The sequence below is a fragment of the Sceloporus occidentalis genome, unplaced genomic scaffold, assembly GCF_023333645.1.
Source record: "Sceloporus occidentalis isolate IW3139 unplaced genomic scaffold, rSceOcc1.0.p SCAF_9, whole genome shotgun sequence".
Classification (NCBI taxonomy): domain Eukaryota; kingdom Metazoa; phylum Chordata; class Lepidosauria; order Squamata; family Phrynosomatidae; genus Sceloporus; species Sceloporus occidentalis.
In genome coordinates, this window is record NW_028316989.1 from 18,742,745 (window position 1) to 18,764,281 (window position 21,537).

At 41.2% G+C, this 21,537-nt stretch overlaps 1 protein-coding gene across 3 annotated transcripts in view; it reads left to right on the forward strand.

Annotated features, from left to right (window-relative positions):
* Positions 1 to 21,537, forward strand: part of OPCML (opioid binding protein/cell adhesion molecule like) — an 842,793-nt gene that overhangs the window by 723,366 nt on the left and 97,890 nt on the right. For all 3 annotated transcript variants that reach the window (XM_089537525.1, XM_089537526.1, XM_089537524.1), the window contains one exon: positions 5,705 to 5,830. In XM_089537525.1, coding sequence (XP_089393651.1) covers positions 5,705 to 5,830 — 126 coding nt within the window. The remainder of the gene's footprint in view (positions 1 to 5,704; positions 5,831 to 21,537) is intronic.

The following is a 21,537-nucleotide window of genomic DNA, read 5'->3' on the forward strand; positions in this document are numbered from 1 at the left end:
ACATGTTCAAGTTCTACATAATAGCAACACATTCTTGCTCTGCTATACCAAATCCCTGGAGAAGATTAGAATCATTGTTTTATTGACATGTGTGGAATGATATTTTGGGATCTGAATTAAAATGGCTACTCCAACTTTGCAGATGGAAAGGGGAAGTGGGGAGGAGATTTGTCAAATATTCCAATGGTGAGGGCCACCAAAACCAACCAACAAACAAGCTTCATTTATATAAGCAGTGTCTAAGCGGTTTACAACTGTAAGCTAATTTGCCCTCAACAATCTGGGTACTCATTTTAACGACCTCGTAAGGATGAAAGTCTGAGTTAAGCTTGAGCCCTTTTTCTGGTCTTGAACTCGCAACCTTGTGGTTTTGAGTGAGTGGCTGCAGTACAGGCATTTAACCACTGTGCCACCATAATGATTCGGATCATTACTCCATCTACCCAAGTATTGTCAACACTGATTGGCAGAGGCTGGCCAGTATTTCAGACCAGATGCTATCCTGATCCTGTGAGATCCATGGTATTACCTGCTATTTTCTGCCTGTTGCTACATAGCTTCCAAATTCAGAGAAGTTCATATATGTTTAGGATGGCATGGGAGCAAAAGTTTTCCAACACGGAGTCAGGGGTGGGAAAAAAAAAACTAGTAATGAACAAGCAGAAGGTTATCCTTTGTGAATTTTGGCTAAGTTAATATTGGATGAAACTATATTGGCTGCTTGTGCTGGCAAATGAAGGAGGTAACAGCTTAAGAGTAGAGATGGAAATGATATTCAAAAATGTGTTTTTCAAGTGTCAAGAAACTCTGCTGATACAAATCCTGGCAATAATTTTCACAATTCAGGATTTATTTGACACAAATGTATCATGTGGTTATTCTGCTCAGAATATAGCCTTTTTTTGCACAGAAATATCATCTGCACAGAAAAAGTGGTTTCTTGCAGAGAAAGCTGTGATAGAAAATATTCTCCACAAAATTTGCCCACGGAAACAGCTTTTTCTGCACAGTAATAGTATTTCCTATCCACAAAGGGCTATGCTCTGTGCAAAACAAACATGTGTGAATTTTTGAGCAGAACAAGTCCTGAATTGTGTATAGGCTACAAAAATGGTATGGTTTTTCAAAGACTTTCTCAGAGCAAAAAATAAAATGAGTAAAATTATTTTTTTAACTTCCCCTGAGAAGAAAATTATTGAATGATTACATTCTTAGCTAAGAGAGGAAAATTGGTAGGGCCAGAAAGAGCTTGCAAATGTTACTTTTTTTCAGACTACAACTCCCAGAATCCTCTAATGTTCATATTATATGGAGCTTCTGGATGTTACAGTTCACCCCCCCCCCCCAAAAAAAAAAAGAGTGTTTGCAAGCTCTAGTAGGGGACCAAGCCCATGCCTCCCTTAAATCAGGTCTGAGTTACTGTGTGTGTAAAGGGAGGCACAGTTCTCACCCCTGCAACCTTCCTGCAAGCATTACTCATGTGTTCTGGGTGCATAAGAAGTGACACAATACCACTTTTGATCAATATCTCCAGTTGTTGGTTTTTTCCCCAAAGACTTGGCAGGAAATTAGGGGTTTCTAGGGATGATAGTAAGTTAAGCTGCCACGTTTGCAGGTATTTTAGTAAACTGTGGGGTATTTTAAAACAATCAAGTCACCCTAAATGGTGGGGGGATTTGGAGGTTTCAAGTGGCTTTGCGGGCTGAAGAAATGGGGCTCAGGCTACACCTTCCCTATTCCATCTTTAAAAACTATTCAACTATATTTGGATGGGTTCACAATTGTGTCCATGGTTCTTTACCCTATTTAGAGTTGGACTTGGAGTTGGTTGGTGGTGGAAGCATTTCACGTTATACTCTCAGTGGACAGGGCAAAATATTTTGACAGTTGGGTTGGGCAAAAATAAGACCATCAAGGAAAAAAAAATCATTTCTGATAAATTTTAGCCTGGTTGTAGTGGCAGAAAACCTCATTTCCTAACATCCCCACCCTCATTAGAAATAATGATGTGAACGTTCCTTGGCTGTGCACAAGGCCTTTGTTACAGGTTACAAAAATCAACTTCTTGGATTACACCTTAGATTACAACCATGGTCATGTTAACTGGGTCTCAGGGAATCTGGGTTTGTAGCCCAAATGAAGTAAGTTTTCCAAGCTGTGCTATGCACAAGGGTGAAACATGATTGCTCTTTTCTAAGGAGGGAGGGGTGATAGATGTCTTTTGGAACTAGCTCCGAGCTCCACCTTTTTCTGTTTGTCTCCCCCCCCCAAAAAAAATCAAGTGGAAGACCCCAGATTGTCAGCTGTCCTTCTGCAGAGCATGTGACATGCAAGAAAGGAGATGAAGAATTCCAGGGAGGGCCAAGATCTTGCAGCAGGGAGAGGCTCATCCTCCAAAAGACAGACATTTGGCTCTTCATCCTTCCAAATTGCTATGCCAGGAGGCAGGGACTGTGAAAGAGACCTTCTAGCCTTTGAAGTTTTGATCTCCTCTGTCTCTATTTTTGGCTGGCTGCTTTAAGTGCCACTGGTCTGTTTTGTGAAGGGGCTATTCTCTGAACATATGGAGGATGCTCCTTAGTTTCCCTATGGAGGCATGAGCCACTGTGCTAAAGTGTATTTCTTTATCTTAAGTCCCTTTAAAAGAGGGTCATATCTGAGAACCATGTCTAATCCCCACCAGGAGGTGGTGGCTAGTATTGAGTTTGTTTTGTCTTACATTCCCTGTTAGAGTTGGCTAGCTGTTCACCTTGCCTGTGGTGATGGCAGACTTTATCTTCCATGTCTGCTCTTGTAATCCTGGATAATCTCCTTCATTTGAATATACATTCCCCCGCCCCCCCAAAAAAAACCTTCACTCTTGTGGCATTCTTGATGCAGTTCCATGGACAGACCTTAGTCTGTTCCTGGAAGGGGACCCACCTTCTCCTTGAACCAGATTCTTTTTTTGCTTTTATGGCCGTTGCGATGTGAAAGTGAGATACCAAGGACATAATAACTTCCATAGCAACCAACTGTGAAGGCACAAACAAGAGATTATGATTCAGGTGGGGAATAAACAGCAGAGACGCAGATGAATCCTTCAAGAACATGTTTTCGCGCCAGTGTCCTTTGTAATAAAGAACCAGTGAACAGAGATATAGGGAAAATGCAGATTCAAAAAGGCTGAATCATTCCTCTCCATAGGTTGTTTTTCAGCTTTCTGCAAGACATCAGCTGTCCTTTAAATCTGCTCCACATTATATTGCCAGGAGCAGAGTAACATATTGAAAACTAATGTATTTCCCCCCTTCCTATCCTTTTCTCAAAGCTTTCAAGATTTTTAGAAATGCTCCCTCCTCTTTTCAGTTGAAACAAAGGGTGTATCATGGGGTGGAGTGAAGGAGGAGGAGAAGGGAAGGAAAGAGAGAAATGGAACACAACTTTCACAAGACAGCTGCATTGACAACTACGTGTTATATTCCAAAACTGTAACACAGAATCCATATAATCTAGATCGTCCTTACCCAGATGCATTTGACTATATTTCTCATCATACCCAGCCAGCTTGATCGACATTGGCTGTTGTTCATCTGTAAGGCACTGGATTAGCAAAGGGTGATCTAGATCTCGTGGAGAAGAAGTAGCCCACAAGCTGACTCCTTTAAACTATAGACTCCCGCCAACTCCTTGATTCCTGAAAAGAAATCACTCCCAAATGGCAAAGCATGTCCCTAGGAGCCTCAAGAGGGATCTAATTTGCCATTTTGGATCCATTTGTTCAAAGTTTGTTTGTTTTTTTGGAGTGGCTGTGTGCCCCCCCCCCCCCCCCAAAAAAAAAAGTCCAAGGGATATACAAAAATTACTCTTGACTCTAGATAGAAATAATAATGACCTCCAAATTCAGTCACACTCTAGGTTCAGGGAGTTGGAATCATATAGCTTGCCAAATGTTACTGGGTGCTCAGCTTTCCTCATGATCGGCTGTTCTGACTAGGGCTTAAGCTGTAATTTCTACCCCTATTGTAGCATGACAAAACAACAAAAACAACGACAAGGCAGGACTAGGCAGATGGAAAGGTGGGAATATGCAGAAAGCAACAAGCCTGGTTCTTTGGTGGTGGTGGTTGTGTGTCTTCAAGTTGTTTCCAGCTGATGGCATCCCTAAGGTGACCCTATCACAGAGTTCTCTGAGGCTGGTTGTATGTGACTCACTCAGTCACCCAGTGAGTTTCCATGGCTGAGTGGGGAATCGAACCCTGATCTCCAGAGTTATAGTCCAACACTCAAAGAACTACACCACACTGGCTCTTTCTTGTTCTTAGGGATGGTTCTTAAACATTTTTGGCACCTGGATGTAATAATCTATGTAAAAAAAATGAATGAGTGTCATGCAAAACAGGTTGCCCTCTCTTTTTAAAGTTTATGGATTTTCAACTTCATATTCATATATATGTTTCATATAATACAGTACGTGCTCAAACTGCGGGGAGGCGCAAGGGGTGGTGTGTCCCATTCAGATGAATGGGACCTGTGCTCATGGCACCCCGTGCACTCCCGTGCCACTGCGCACATGAGCCCCATTCAAATGAATGGGGCTCCAGCATAGGCGGAATTCGCCTTACACGGGGGCTTCAGAACGGATCCCCCGCGTAAGGTGAGTTTCCACTGTATATACATTGGTTTATGATGTGCCAATGTTCCTGGTCCTCTTCTGGTGAATTCTACTGCACATGCTCTTGAATGCATTCTTGTGGCTTTTTTAAATAGCTTTCCTTTCTTAGGACCACTATGTGTAGGGTGCCACCTGGTTTTAACTGTTCCTTTTAACCTTTTAACAATTGCCATCATTGTTCACTGTTTTATTATATGTTCTGGTTTTATGTTTTGTTGCATACTTACTAAAGATGAATTGCCCTAAAAGATGGTTTATAAATATTTTAAGTAAGCATGAAAGCAAGCAAACAAGCAAGCAAATAAAATATTTACATTTAAGTAGATGCTCTTAGTTTTGATGGGATTAAAAAGGAAGTACACTTAAATTTGCACTTTCTAGTTTGTATGAAAAAAGTGTATGTTTCCCAAATAACTCTACAGCGCTATATAAATAAAGTATAACAACAACAACAACAACAACAACAACAACCCTTTGCCCATGGGAGGACAGATTTTAGGAGCCTTTTATCCTTTCCTCTTCTCCTGCTCCTATGGTAGCATTTAGGAAGCTGTTGTGGACTAGCCCTGATATCTGCACCTAGTCTTTAGCCATTTGTGACATCCTTGTATGCTCCTCCTCTAAAGCTTCCCTTGTTATATGATGTCATGAAAGTGGTAAAGTATCCTGCTATATGAAACTGACTGTTTCCAGAAATGAAACAAGCAGGCCTGAGCCTGAAGAAAGGGGAAAGAGTATTCTATATATCAACTATGGACTGCAGTAGTTCCAGAAAGTGTGTCTAATACTTTGCAGCACGTTTTCAGAATATAATGTTCCATCACTAGTTAGACGTTGGGCAGTATTCTAAACACAGAGGGAGGGTTAGAGATCAGAAATGTGGAGTCGTCTTCATGCCACTCTATTATGCATTGGGGATTAGACCTCAATTAAGAAGTTTTTGATACTCTAGATTTCACAAAATGAGCAGACGGGTATGGATTAGCCCATCAGTAGCCTCAACAGGAGGTCTGACCACGTACTGATTGCCTCTTATGTTTCTTGTTGCAGTTCCTCCCCAGATTATCAATATCACATCAGACATTACTGTCAATGAAGGCAGCAGTGTAACCCTCTTGTGCTTGGCATTTGGGAGACCAGAACCAACAGTCACATGGAAACATCTGTCCAGCAAAGGTAAGATATTTCTTCCAACTTTGAAGGGAAGAGTCCATGCATGAGCAAATGGGAGTGAGGGACAAGAGTACTGTGGCATTCATAGGGAGTGATAACAAAGCTTCTGTTGCACTGTATACCTTTGTGTGAACATGCTAAGGGATGTGATATTTTTTGGAAGTAGATAGATTTCCAGAATACAAAATGGTTAAAGTATGCAGTGGTTTCTTCAGCTAGACTTGGCATGTGTTTGTTGTTGTTTTGGAATGTGGTCATCTCTTTGTTTGAGTTTGTGTGCATGTGTTGATGGGTTTAAGATGCATTTGTCCCTGTATTAAAAATGCAAACAAACATAGACTATGGCTTGCTATGTGAATGGCCACCATTTATCAGGTTGATCTCATTTCAGCAAACCCACAAGTTGCCGATAGGAGTGTGTTGTGATGAAATGGCAGTAACTGCAGTGCAGAGTTCATAGCATATGTTAAATTAATGTAAACAAATGACTCACTACTATCCATCATGCCAATTCACTTGAATGAATTCTGTTTAACCATTTTGTATCAATTGGGCCTTAATTATAATGCTCTGAAGCAATGTTGCATCCTGTCCTCTAGTGTTTTGCGTTCTTAAATTCATGATGTGGCAGATTATTAGCCATAATGTGAAGCTGGAGGAGGAGCCAGAACAGACTCATGGGTTATGGGAAAGATCTCAAAAAAAACATGAACACTCATACAGTACGTGGAGGTTAAGTTAAATGGTGACTTTTGGGAAGATCCTGGTAGAATACAAAATTTCAAGCTACTGTGTTGTGGTTAATCATGCTTCAAGAATTCTCCCTGGATTTTGGCATTCTGAATCACTTGGTTTCCTTTATAAATTGGAGATGATGCATTAGGAATTCTACATTGCTCCGCAGACCTTATACAGAATACTGTACATACTGCTTGCCATGAGTCTTGGCTCATTCAGCTCATCTTCATCCATCTTCCCTACCCTTCCCTTCCCCTTGCAGAATTACTAATGCACACTTCCAAGGAAAAGAAAAGAAAAGTCAACCCCCAGCTCCCATAAAGCCAATTTACAGAATTGCATGGATTTTCTCCATGTTTGTTTGTATAGGAACACATGCAAGCACTAGTAAAATATAGCAGAAGGGAGTGGGGGAAATATCTCAGTCTAGTTCAGTGGTTCCCAACCTGTGGGTCGGGACTCCTTTGGGGGTCGAATGACCCTTTCAAGGGGGTCGGCTAAGACCATTGAAAAACACCTATTTAATAACAGTTATGAAGTAGCAACGAAAATAATTTAATGGGTTTGGGTCACCACAACATGAGGAATTGTATTAAAGGGTCACAGCATTAGGAATGTTGGGAACCACTGCTGGACAGAGTTGCATCAGGCTCACCTCTCTCTTTTTTAAGAGTGTAGTTTTTATCTCTCTCCAACCCCTTCATCAATACATACATTCACAATGGCAACTGAGATGGGAGAAGGAAAACACAAAATGAACTGGGAGGGGGGACTGAATGGTGGAGCAAATGAGCATGCTCCAGTTCTGTCATCATTTATTGTTTATTTTTTAAAAAGACATTCTTCTGGAATTCAGGAGGGAATACAAGGTTGACTGAACCAGAAAAAAAACAAAACAAAGTAGCGGAGTGAATGCAATGATCTTGTAATGCTGGAAGTGCCTTTTTACTGGTCACATTGGCCAAGTACTATTGTTTAACAATTCTAAATTGATAGGGATTATTTAGTACTATGGAATGTTTAGATAAGGGACAGGCAGAGTGTCGACTGTACATTACATACAGAATCCAGATCCCAATCTTTTGGCTTCTGAAGCTACTTACCAGCCCACCAGTCTTTGAACCCCCCCTTACCTATGTGTACCCCCCAGGACCCTTTATTACTCTGTGGATATTTCTGTTTTTCTCTGTAGTCCTTCTCAAAATGGTGACAGGAAGCATCACAATATCATTTTCTGTTGCCATTTTGAGAGGCACTACATAGGAAAATTGAGTTATCAAGGCTTGCTGTAAGGGACAGTGGTGTGCAGGGTGATCTGTAGGAGAAAATTTACCCTTGTCTCCATGCACTTGCTATCTCTAGTTCAAATGAGCTGTCAGGAAGATAGATCAGAAATTGTCTGTGTCCAACAAAACAAAACAGGAAAAGCCCTTTATTCCCCTCACATACAACTAAGACTAGGGCCACCGAGGCTGCTGCTACACTGCGGAATTAATACCGTTTGATACAGCTTTAAAAATCCTTCCTATGGAATCCTAGGATTTGTAGTTTGTTGTGGCACCAGAGCTTTCTGAAAGAGAAGGGTAAAGCTTTAAACAGAACTACAAATCCAGCATTCTACAGCATTGAGGCATAGCATTAAGCCAAAGCAATCTCAAACTGCATTAATTCTGCAGTGTAGATGCAGCCTTAGTGGCAACAAGAGATTAACTATACTATCCACATGTTTACCTACCTTAATGATTTTTCCCAAACTAAACTATACTGAAGTTAAAAAAAAATCTTGCTTGTTCTCAGCAGTTACTTGGTGATGTTATACTACGCCCCAGTTTTTCAGGAATGGGAAACCCAAAAAGTGAACAAGGACAGAAACAAAAAGGAGACATTTTTTCCTGGGGCCTGCATCTAAAATCTGACAGTTTGCCAAAAGGGTTTGAAAATGAATGCATTGTCCATGCGCTGAAAGTCACTGTCTGTTTCAGCTCCAGCACTTCCCCAGCTTCCGAGGGATATTGTTCGGAGCTGTGTTTGTAAAGAAGCTTTTCAGGGTCTTTGCATAAATAGTGCTTAAGTAAACAAAAGCGACAGCTACCTTGGGAGGAAAAAAAAGCGCTTTCAGGAAGGAGCTCCTCATTTCTTCGATAGCCAAAGAAAGGAATGGATTATCTTTGAAAACATGCTCAAAGCAAGGAGCTTGCTTTTATAACAACAACAATGCATCATGTTTGTGTCTCAGGCTCCTTCTGTCCCAAGGCACTCAGTGGAGAGACACTGAAGATTAGAGACTCTTAGCCTTCTGCAAATTGGGTCAGTAGCAGCTACTCCCATCCTACAAATGCAGTATTGCATTTGTTTTCACAATATCTCTGGGTTCCAATGTTTTGGAACAAAATCCCACTTGACACATTAAGCCCTTTGCACCCAGGCTCTATGAGTGATGAAACGAGACACAGGTTTCTTGGTTTCTAAATGAGCAACCACTTTTATCAAATCTATAAGGACTTGCATCAGTCTAAAATGCTGTTTTCTAAACCCACTCTCTCCTTGGGTCCCAGAGTAGTTGCCATCCTGGATCTAGGACTTTCTAGGTTATCCTTTCGGATACGGAAGGATTTTCACCTGGTTTGCACACACCCAAGCTTTGTGCAATTGAATAGATGAGTCAAAAGGTCCACCAATCTTGTCCCCAGTAGGCCAATGTCCCTTCTTTCACCTCTTTCCACCAATAACTGCATTAAACCTGATCTATGCACACATTTCACACCTCCCTGTCTAATGCTTTCCATCTAGGTGGGTATCTTCAATGTGTAACTAAAAGAGAGTACAGATGCATATGTTAGTTCACAAAGCCTCTAACCACACAGACCACTTTTTCAGTACTTTTAGGCACACCAAGCTGTCTCACCTTTTCGTCCTTGTCTTTTGTTTCACTGGAATTTTTTTTTTTAACAGCATAAGCACTGGGAGGGTGATGAAGGAGGGCAGGAGAAAAACGGACTTTGAAGATGCAGTGTATATCTGTAGTAAACAATGCAATACAAAGTGCTTGGACAGGGAAAGAGCAGGGCTTCTTACTCTAACCAATCCTACAGTAGCCATGTGTACCTGCTTACAACAAGCAAGGTAAACAGCAACTGCCTCCAAGCATGAGCAGGAAAACAGAGAAATAAGGGGAGAACAGATAATCTGGCTTCACCATCTCTCCCCACCCAGATTGTTAAAAATACTGGTCTATACGTTTGGCCACCAAAATAGAAACCATAAGAAGAGTGGGGGCTGGTGAAAGCAAAGGTCATAGCTGGATATATTCTGGAAGAAGCCTTCAGATAATCTCCAAAAGATTTGAAATGTTTTGGATTACTTATGCAAAAATTACATGACCTGATCATTTCACTTTGCATGTTCGTGTTTCAGCTTGCCCAGGTGGTCAATGTATCTGACTACTGGTACCATCACAGGGCATGTTTGTTACAATACAAATGGGCTGTCTGCTCAGAACACTGTTGGAAGACTGCATTGGCATAAACTTTGCACAAGCAGTTCAGGGATGTAGCCAGGATTTTGGGAAGGGTCCAGACTAAGTGCCACCATTATAATGGGGCTTGGGCATGGTGGTGCAGCGGCGCACACCATTCATTGTATCTAACGGAAGGGGGGGTCTGGACCCCCCAGACCTCCCCTCAGCTACCTCCCTGAGCAGTTATGCTTTCTCAGGAGTTACACAATTGTGATCCCTTGTACAGACAAATCTTCTGCAAGCACACATACAGCCCTTTGTTTCATTTTTTGAGTGATGCTAATGGAACATTGCACAAGATGTGCATTCAAGGCTATGATGCCCAATGTGATACTGGTTGTGCAGCTGCAGGATTCGGTGTAACTACACTGGTATATACTTTTGGTTTCCTAAAAGTGTTTAAGATCTTGGCCTGCATGTTTGACCATTGGGCATATAAACTACTGCTGAGTAATAAATAACTGAGGGAAGGGCAGCTAATGTTCCCAAAACAGCCAAATATTGATCCTCTTTTAAGTCTTACTTTGTTATAATTAAAACCATATTTGTTAAATATTGATTACGTGTTTTCCATCTATTTTCACATTACATTGAAATGATTGTAAGCATCATTGTGTCTATGATTTGAAACTAAGCCTCTGCAATAATCTCCAGTTATGTCTGTGTAAGCATTTTGAAGATTGGTGTAAAAGGAGGTATCATCTACACTATTGTTCATCACCCTCTCCCCACGTATGAGGCAGCAGTTGGAATGAGGGCTTACAAGCTCAGTTCTGTCCCCTACCAGTCAGTTGCAAACCTATTTCAACTGCTCTCACATATCTGTAGAAGAAGGAACAGCCTTAATCTGGGAGAGGCGGATGTTCTTCCTTGTCTATGCATCTGAAAGGGCAGCCACAAACTCACTGATGGACCAGGAGGTAGAGCTGCAATTGTGAGTCTACAACAAACACTTGCTGCTGTGGACCCAGAAGGAATAGCTCACCTCCTCCACTTATACAATGGTATAAGTAAGCTAGTGGAGATTGGCACACCTCTGCATGCTTCTGAAAAGTCTGAAAACCATGCTCTGTGACGAGAGACTTAAGGAGCTGTGCATGTTTAGCCTGGAGAAGAGAAGGTTAAGACCTGATATGATAGCCCTGTTTAAAAATTGGAAAGGATGTCATATTGGGGATGGAGCAAGCTTGTTTTCTGCTGCTCTGGAGAATAGGACCTGGAACAATGTATACAAAAGTACAGGAAAAGTGATTCCACCTCAACATTAAGAGGAACGTCCTGACAGTAAGGGCTGTTCAACAGTGGAACACATTCCCTCAGAGAGTGGTGGAGCCTCTTTCTTTGGAGGCCTTTAAACAGAAGCTGGATGTCCATCTGTCTGGGGTGCTTTGGTTGTGTTTTCTGCATAGCAGGGGGTTGGACTGGATGGCCCTGGGGTCTCTTCCAACTCTGTGAGTTGAAACTACTCTGTTTTGTATTTCATTATATTTCTCTAGATCTTTCCTCCAAATGGAATGCAAAACTTAAGGGTTTTTTTTTGGGGGGGGGGGGGAGGGAGTTTAACATGGAAATGTGTTTCTTTTGAAGTACCTTGTAAGATTCACAGGTGTACAAGGCTGATACATTTTTTCTTGCAACAAATCTTGGAAGGTGAGAAAAGGCCACTTTAACTGAGATGATCATATCTAAAGAAATTCTTTTTTCTCTCTCCATAGCTGTAATAGGGAGGCAGACAACATAAGATCAAGGGCTTCAGGAAGTCTGTTATGACTCTAGCAGGACTTCCTAAGTAGGAAATGTATGTTCCCAAGTGTGTAATTTCCATACAGATTTGGACACTTAAATATTAAAAAGAAAACATGTACCATTTAAGATGTAACATATCGTGTCTAGTTAAGCTTATTTATGTACCTCTTTTCTGCAATTGCTGCACTCACAAGGCATTTGCAACAGGTATAAATGCAACATTCCATACCAATCAGCTTCATTAAACAAAAAGATCCCCAAGAACCAACCAAATCTAACAACCACAGAAGAAACAATGCTAATCATCAATCCAACATTCTGTTTTTAACTGTTATGCAGAAAAAATAAACTGTAGTACCATAAGGCCAGCATGAAATAAGGTCATAATCCATTTATCCAACAGAACTCAGAAGTGACAAGAAATTAATCCAAATCTCCCCCTCCCAACTTCTTGCTAGTGAGCCAGCAAGCAAATGTTTTTCCATACCCTGATTAAAATTTGAATGGTCAAACAAGGCAATGGCTAGTATTTCCCTCTGGGCAATTTTTGTCCCCAGGTTTCCACTTAACTGATCCCTGGCTTACGTGGGAAAAGCACATAGTACATGCATTATTATTTGGGGACTTGAAAGCTACAGCATACGAGTCAAAGCACAATGCATCCGGAACATGTAGCAGCGCTTCTTCTTCTTTTTATCCACAGCCAGTGAAGCAAGACATCTTTCAGATGCTAAAAAATCCCTTGCATGTATTTAGTGAATCCTAAATACATATTTATATAAGCCTGGAGAGATTTCCAAAGGCATTGTGGCTTTTGGTAAATTCGTTAGGGTACATAGACATGCAAGCAGACACAGACACACAACTTTATATGGATATTTTCTTCTCCCCTTAAACAAGAAACAGAAGCAGTTGATGCAGCTGACCTTATACTCATTGTAAAGAGAGAGAAAAACACTGTTGAAACCTCTATTTCCCCTCCCAGCCTTTTCCTTAACTTTTAATTATCTGTTCTTTGATCAATGGACTATTCCTTAATCTCTTGTAGATGTGGTCTTCTCTTTTATCTTATTTCTTTAATATGTTTTTTTAAGCATGGTTGAAGATTGTGTGTGCCCCTTGAGATATTATTGGACTACCATTCCTATCATCCTCACCAATGGCTATGCTGACAAGTGCCAATAAAATTGTGATCCAGCACCTTCTAAAGAACCACACATCCCCTACTCTTCAAGGCTACTGCCAGTTTTCCTGTAAATTTAAGCAGTCCTTGCAGTGTTATATGAGAAAGGTTGCATCCTGAAAAATTAGGCCCTCTATGGGTGTCTACATGGATAAATTACCCCACATCCCCTCCACCTGAGGCTCATTGAGTCCTGTTTCCATGACACAGGACCAAAAACCCAAATCAGGTTTTGACTGTCTTCATGGTGTCCACACCTTATTTGGGACTTCCTCCCCCTAATCTGCATTTGAATAATTCACATTTTGCTGTAGGTTTTCACTCTCTTTGTAGCACTGGCAATGACTGCCTTCACTCACGGTCCCTTTGCCAGTCACCTGCCACTGCCAATGTGGGCACAAGTTGCTCCAAGTTCAGAATAAAAAGCTCAGTATCAACAGCATGGATGAGCATCTTGTTCTGACCTCTGCAGCAGCTTTGGGTGACATATGAGAACCTTGTGAGAAAGCAGCCACCCATTTTTCACTGCCAAAGCCAAAAACCCACAGCAGGTAAGATGTGAATTCTGACCCAAGTCAGAGTTGTTCAGGCCATCATGTTCACCATCATCATGTATGGATATGAGAGCTGGACAGTGAAAGATGTGGATAAGAAGAAAAAAATGAACTCATGTGCTGGGAAAGAGTGCTGAGGATATTGTGGACAGCCAAAAAAAAAACAGTTGGGTCTCACCCAGAAAACCAAGGTGACAAAACTGAGTCTGTCATACTTGGTCACATCATGAGCAGGCATGACTCACTCAAAAAGACAGTAATGCTGGGAAAGACAGAGGGCAGCAGAAAGAGAGGAAGACTACGTGTCAGGTGGCTAGACTCAGGGAGGTCATGAACATGAATCTACAAGACTTAAGCAGAGCTGCAGAGAACAGAGGGGCTTTGCGATGTCTCATCCATAGGGTAACCTTGAGTTGAGGTTGACTTGCGGGCAGTAAGTAACAAGAGGGGAATTCAAGGCCAGAAGACTTCAAGGGCAACCTGCATTATTTTGACCAATATAAAACTATTCTCAGTTGCAGGGATCTTTACATGTATCCCCAGTCAGGCATGAACGCTATAAAGTGAACCTCACCCAAACATTATATAGGGCTCTTCAAACTAATCTAAAGATGTGTGAGTTCACATGACATAGCCACTGTTTTTTTTTTTCCTGGGTTTTTCCTCTTTGTTATGATTTCCACATCCATTTGTTCCATTCCTTTGGAAGGGGATTTTGTAGCAATTTCTTTGATTTGGTAGTTTTCCAAAAATGGGGGTGTGATGTGATTCTATAGGTTGGAAGGCAAATATTTTTCACCTCCTTTCTTTTTTATTTTATTTTTTAGGGTTATAATGTTATAATGCAACCGTGTCATTTCGCTGGCACACAGATGCACTATATCACCATAACACTATAGAAAATGTAAACAAACAAACAAAAACAGTGAAGAGGAGGAAAATAATTTGTCCTGATATGTCTTGGAATTAAGCCCACTGAAGAGTGCAAACAGAGTGTTACAGCTGATTTGTCAGAAAATAGTCTAGCACCTATGTACATCAGTGCACAATGAGCATCAGTGCATGATGCACATCACTATGCTCTGTACATTGTGCATGACAGACATTGGTGCACATTGTGCATTGATGTACATTGCAAACCAATGTGCCTTGCTTGCCAATGCTCATTTCACACTGAGGCACATCACACACCAGTGTGCATCAAGCACTTGGCCAGCTTTGCTACATGGTACCATAATAGCCATTTCTACTGGAGCTGAATGTTATGCAAATGTGCAATTCTAACTCTTGCAAACATAAGGCACTTCCAAAGGCATCAGGCCCAACAGAATTCCAATGGCTGTTTATATTAAAATGCACACAGACATGCACACACAACTACAGCAACAAATGTCACAACCTCTTGACATATTTAGTCCATATAGATTCGTGTCATTCTAAACTACCCTACTGAGTTCTCATTTGGGCAAAATGAGGAAGGAATGAAGATATCAATCCTTGTCTATTTCATCCTTACATGCACGGTGAATAATTCTAATAGATTACTCCCTGCTTTTGGGGGGAAAAGACTACTAATCCACAGTATTCTCCTTATATTCAAATGTCCTGAAATTCTGCAGGAAAAAAAACTTTTCTTCTTCTTTTTTTCTTTTTGCAGAAGAAACTATTTTCTGAGAAGGAAAAAAATAGTTTCCTACACCAGGAACAGCATATTTTGCAAAGCAAACCCCTTTCGAGTGCAGAAAACAAGGGTTTTTTTGGTGCAAAAGCCAAGTGTTTTTCTTCACAAAATAATTCCTCCAAAACTTCAGGACAGCCTAATACCATGACAACTATATGCAAAATTCTTTCTGATCTAATGTTCTTCTTGGGAAGGTTCCTTTGCTGTCTAGAAACCTGTTTCTCCTCTTCCTCCTTATTGAACCTCTGAATGCATAATTACAAATGTTGGCCAGAATCCTGGTGAGCAGTTAGGAGGGAGTCACCTGGAGTTACGGACTCATGAATGTTCTGTATACATGATCTCTATGTATGCCCCAGTTTAGGGGATACATAGGGACTGTGAAAGTCCTTCAGTCCCCACATACTGGCCAGCAACTGCTGTGATGAACAGGGGTCTGCTTCCTTGTTGATCAGGAAACAGGTGGTCAATGGTCCCATTGCTCCTCACGTAAGTGATGTATGACACAAAGGAGAATTGATGTGGGGCCCTACCTCTGTCTGTGACACTAGAGATCCCTCACCAGAAGGAGTGGGAACATCAGCTATCTGGTTTCCAATCAACAGAGAAACAGATCCCTACTGATCGCATTGGCTACTGCCTGGCAAATGGGAATATAGGGCAATCAGAATGGGATTCAGGGCACAGCACTGACATTCATAATTCTGCAGTAGGATTTTGGCCATTCTTTCCATCTTGTAAGATGCAGAAGTATGTGCACCAAGAATAAGGAACCCTTTTTAGATAGCTTCTTGGGGGTGCTTTGCTATAGTGGGTGGAAAATATCAGTATGCCTTAACTTAAAGTGTTAGCTGCCAGCAATTAATTAAACCTTAGGAGAAGCATTTCAGTCTTTTTGAATGGGTGTGTGTGTTGGCAAGGGGGAACAGCCAAAAGCTAAAAAAACACACACTGAAAATAGTATAGCAACAAAGTGGATGAGGGCAACTGAGGAACCCCTGAGAGGTATATACAGCCCCAGAACCTGAGGTTCCTTGTTGCAGTACATCCTGAGTTCTTTAGAGGAGGAATGAAAAAAGAAATCTAATTAGTAACAATCATTTGGGTGTCATTTGGGAGAGGCTATGGATACAGCAAAAGAATCCTATGATCATGGTTCTTCATCTTCCTCCCTCCCTCCTTCCCTCTTCTCTTCCCTCCCTCTTCTTACTTGCATTTCTACTTTGGCTCCCTGCTGGGATTGGAAATTGCAGAAACACTCAAAAAGGATACTTTATTGAATCTTAATAAACCCGAGTCATCTTGACAAACATTAGCAAATTCAACTTTGCAGCCTCTCCAGGGAGGTAGGAAAATATTATTGTCTACATTTAGCAGATAAAGAAACAAGCTTCTTTGGAAGGAAGTGACTAATTCGAACACACTGAGCAAGCAGCTGCTAGGGAATGGAAGCATTGAGATATATTCCTCCTAGAATGACAGCTTTCCTATTAAATAGCCAAGGCCTGCCTCCACACATTTAGGGTAAAACTGCATGGCTTCAGGGGGACATGAAAAGAGTCAAACTGTGGAAGTAACATCTAATAAATAACTATTTAGAATTAATTCCCACACCATAAAAAATGACAACTCGGAGTGCCTCAACACTACGGAGTGACAGCAGTTTGATATGACTTTAACTGGCCTTAGTCGTCTTCTAATTCTCCAGGATAGTGCACTAAAATTTGCTAGAAAATAATTTGAAGTACCTTGTTGTTATTGCCTGTCTTCCAAATCATTTCTAACTTGTGCAACCCTAAGTCACCATCAGTGATCACACTTATCATGGGTTTTTCTTGGCAACATTTGTTCAAGGGAGCTTTCTGATTGTCATTCTCTGAGGCTGAGAAGGTCACTCAGTGGATTTCTGTCCAAGGTTACTCAATGGATTTCTGTGGCCAAGTGATGTTTCAAGCCCTGATCTCTCAGAGCTGTAGTCCTAAATTCAAACGACTACACGACACTGACTCTCTAAAAACCATAGGATTATACAGGATGGGGCCAAGATGATGTCAAGTGATATCAAGCTGTGATAAATTGGGATCAAACTTTATTTCTCTGTTACATTGTTAAGATTGTAACTTAACGATGGATAATGTCATTCATTTCCTCCACAATAACTGTAACATTTAAAGTTACTTTTATAGTTATACGTTTATAGCACTGCATTATAGTCGATACTATAAACTATAGTTTATAGTTATATTTTATAACCCTGTATTACGAGTGTTGCAACAACAAGATAGATAAGAAGGCAGGGCTTTCCACTACAAGTCAGAATCTTCAGATTTTTTTGAAAGTTGTTAACATTTAGTTACAGCCGAGAAACAAAAAAGGAGATACTTTTTAAAAAATAAATCATAACAAGCATGGTAACTAAGTATTGAGTGGATTTAACTATCACAGTGACAATGCGGCACTGCCAAAGTTCTTAAAACCTTTCACTCCTTTTCACTGTGGGCCACCTCTGCCCCTAATATGTCATGGTGAGACTCACTCACCCACCCACCTTTCTCTGATGGCAACCCAATGGGTCTTTTTGATCCTACCACTGCCACCAATATGTCATGGGATGGCAACAATCCCACCAGCTTCCCAACTAATTTGTGATGCAACACTCAATCTCAGATCTCTCCTCTAGTGTTTCCCACACTATAGCTCTCTCTTCAAATGTCTGTCAGGGGTTTTTCCAGCAGACAATGAGACCAAACAGACAGGCCAAAATAAAGCTGCTTCGGGTCACTTTGGAGGTATGCTGTTTAAATGACACACACATCTTAAGAGACCAGAAGCTGTGCCAAAGCTGCGCTCCAGTCCTTAGGCCTGGAGCGTGCCTTTGCTGTGGCTTCTGACCTCTTAGGATGCATGCATTATTTAAACAGCATACCTCCAAAGTGACCCGAAGCAGCTTTATTTTGGCCTGTCTGTTTGGGCCCAATGGATCACTAATTAAACAGACACCTTGCCACTTAACAACAGACCAACACAGAGATTAACATGTAAATCACTTCCTCTCAACCAAGGGTCACACAGTATCTATACCCCACTCATTTCCATGCCAGCATTCTCAGAAAATGCCAGCAACAGATGCTGGTGAAACACCAGGAATAAACTCTTCCAAAACACAGCCACATAGCCTGAAAACCCACAAAAAATCTATGGATACTGGTCATGAAAGCCTCCAAATTCACATCTTTTTTTCTCTCTTGGTAGCATTTTGAACATGTTTCTTTAACCACTTGAGACAACTGCATGTTGAACAAACAAAAGGACCTTATTTACAAATCAGGCCGAATACAGTATCTTTCCCAGTGGATTGCATTCAAGATGGATGCGATGTATAAATACTATAGTGGTTACACAGTTTAAGGGTTTCTTTTGCTTATCTTTGTAAAATTGTTTCTTTACAGTCTAAGTCCTCACAGAACCTTTATCTATCTTCTGTATCTTTTAACCATTATGGTTTTTGGTCATTCCATTAGTCATTAGTTAAGAATTTTCCTCATCCCTATCTCAAGTACTTAAAAACCCTTTCCAACTGCCCCTCACAGCAGCCTCTCCTAGCCTTAGTGGCTTGCAACCCCTTAGAGTACAATCAACACCTCTCCTTTATCTTGAGTACATAAGCCCCCTTCTAACTGCACCTCATAGCAGTTTCCCTTAGCCTCCTCAGCTACTAAACCCCTCACGCTAAAATAACACTCTCTTAACTAACTCCAAACACTGATCTGCCCCTCTATTTATACTAGCTCTTGGGAGCAGCTTCCACCTTTTCTAGCTTAACTCTCATTGATCAATTCTGTCTTTGTTCTCTCCACAATCACATGTAAATCCATTTACTTTCCAAGCTCTGTACACAAGGGCAATTTATATACATTTTCTATTGTGTGCCAAATGATAATCCCATCCCTCTTTTTATCCAAAAGGACTGAAATCTGTAGTCTCACCCCATTTTATAACTACAATACCACAGTGTGGGGTAGCATATGTTGAGCATGCTTAGCAAGGATTGTGATCCTGGTTTAAGCCCAAAACCAAGACCACCTTATCGCAGTGGCATCTAAAATTCTGGTAATTTGGCTTGGTTCCCTCTTATGAGGAGCAATTATTCTTGGCTCTCTGTTGCTTTACAAAGCCCCAGCAACCAATCTTGTGGTTTCAGCAAATGCAACAAATGAGAAGGGGCCAAGACTGCTCTGCATCTCATGTATCTCTCTCTTTGAACAGCCTGACCACTGCAGCAAAGATTGTGTGGTGTGGCTCTTCGTGATGATCAACTCAGTGCTTCATTCTGAGGAGTCCTTAGAGCAAGGTAGAGGGTCATCTGGAATACAGCTGTGACTCTTTGCTTATTTCATTTTTATGTACAAGAATAACACATTTCCAACATTTTCTCCCAACAGGCAAGATTGGCCTGGTGTTTTGCTCCATCCTGGGGCCGATATTAGGGCTCCGTAGGGATGGGTGTCCATATGCACACATCCCTTCAATCAGTGCCCATGCGCCATCTTGCCGTGGCCTTGTCCACATGGGGCACAGCATTGTGACACACCGGCATTCATGCACCCAAACGGCTCTAGCTAGAAGAGGCATCATGGCATCGCATCATGGCGCTTATGACGCCTCTAAAAAGAAGCTGCTCTAGGTGGCTCCTTTTTAGGGAGAGTGTTGGTGCTGTGCCATGTGGCTGGCATGGCACCAATGAGGGGCAAAAACAGGTGGCATGGAGCCTCCTGTCTGTATCCCCTCGTAAAAAATGTCAATTTTTTTAAACAGAAATTTCATTTGCATCAAAATTTGGACTAAGCTTAACTTTGTGTTTGCAGTTGCATTATGCTGCTTAAGTCCACCTCAATAGCAAATTGAGATGTTGCACAACCAAAGATGCAGCCAATAGCACAGGTGCATATGCATGCACAGTTTAGGGAAGGATATATAACATTCTCAGCTAAAAAGCACTAAGTTCCTTACCAAACTAAAGAACCCCCCCCCCAAAAAAAAAAAAAAACAAAGCAGGATCCCATAGGATGATGCCATGGCAGTAAAAGCAGAAACATAGGGATATTATTTTGTCATGTGGAACAGCCACAAGACATTACATGGGGGTGGGGGTAGGGGTACAGTGCTTAAGATTGTTTGTGTTGCCATTGAAGCAAGGACCAGATCAGACATGTTAGAAAAGGGGAAACGACAACATCTGAACAGAAACTTATAGTCAGTCAGAGTAGACAATATTGGATCTAGATGGATAAATTGTTTGACTTGATAGAAGGCAAAATCTTTTGTTCCCATGATGAGCAGATGGGAGGTCATGTGCTAGTATTCAAGGGGTAGGATGTGGTGGGCAGTCCACTAGTTGCTGAGCCTTTAATTAAGCACTGGCTTTCCTTAACTGAAAAATGATAATTGAAGTTCAACCTAAGAAGAGAGAGAAAGTTCCTTTCTCTCCCATCCACCCTGGTTGTCTTTATTAGCCTTCACTAATTTTGGATTGCACAGCTGCCTCACACCTTCTCCAATTTATTCAAGATGTTCTGAAAAAAGATTTGAGATATCCTCCCACAGTTCATTACTAAACAGGTGGGGGAGTCTGGAGATTTTTTTTTCCCCCAGCAGCTTCTGAAGGTAGCAGATGCACTAAGAAAGTTCTTCAGTCCTAGATTGTATGCTTGAAAGCAGGGATTGTGTGGTGCCATTTGGAGAACAGCTTCCTCCAATAGACCATGCATCCATTATTATTTTTTATCTCTGAATTCTAATTAGTTATGCATTTAATTTCATTTAATGTGACAATTAGGCCTCATTAATTAAATCCCAAGATGATGAAGCCACCCATGCATGCTCAGCTCTTCTGTTCATCCCTATGTCTGACCTTGCCACCCTGCTACTGATCTTTAGTAATCTGGATTATTCACATTCTCCCAAGAATGTAATGAATTTCTCATACTCTCCAACTGTTCTGATTTGGCATGGGTGACCCAAATTAATCCCTGATCAAACCTGCCATTTCTGCATTTAAAAACCCTATGTAATTTAGTGCAGCATCATTTCCAAAAATAATCTGGAGTGTGTGAATACTAGGAGAAAACTGCACAAAATTCTTGCTTCTGAATTACTGTTTCCTTCCTGGTCTCCAGAAACCAAGCAAAACAACCATGTGCATATTTGAGAAAAATAAATCCCATACCTCAGTTATTCTTCCCTGTCAACGTTTCTTCTCATGATGGTTTCTCATTACTCAAAATGCAAAAT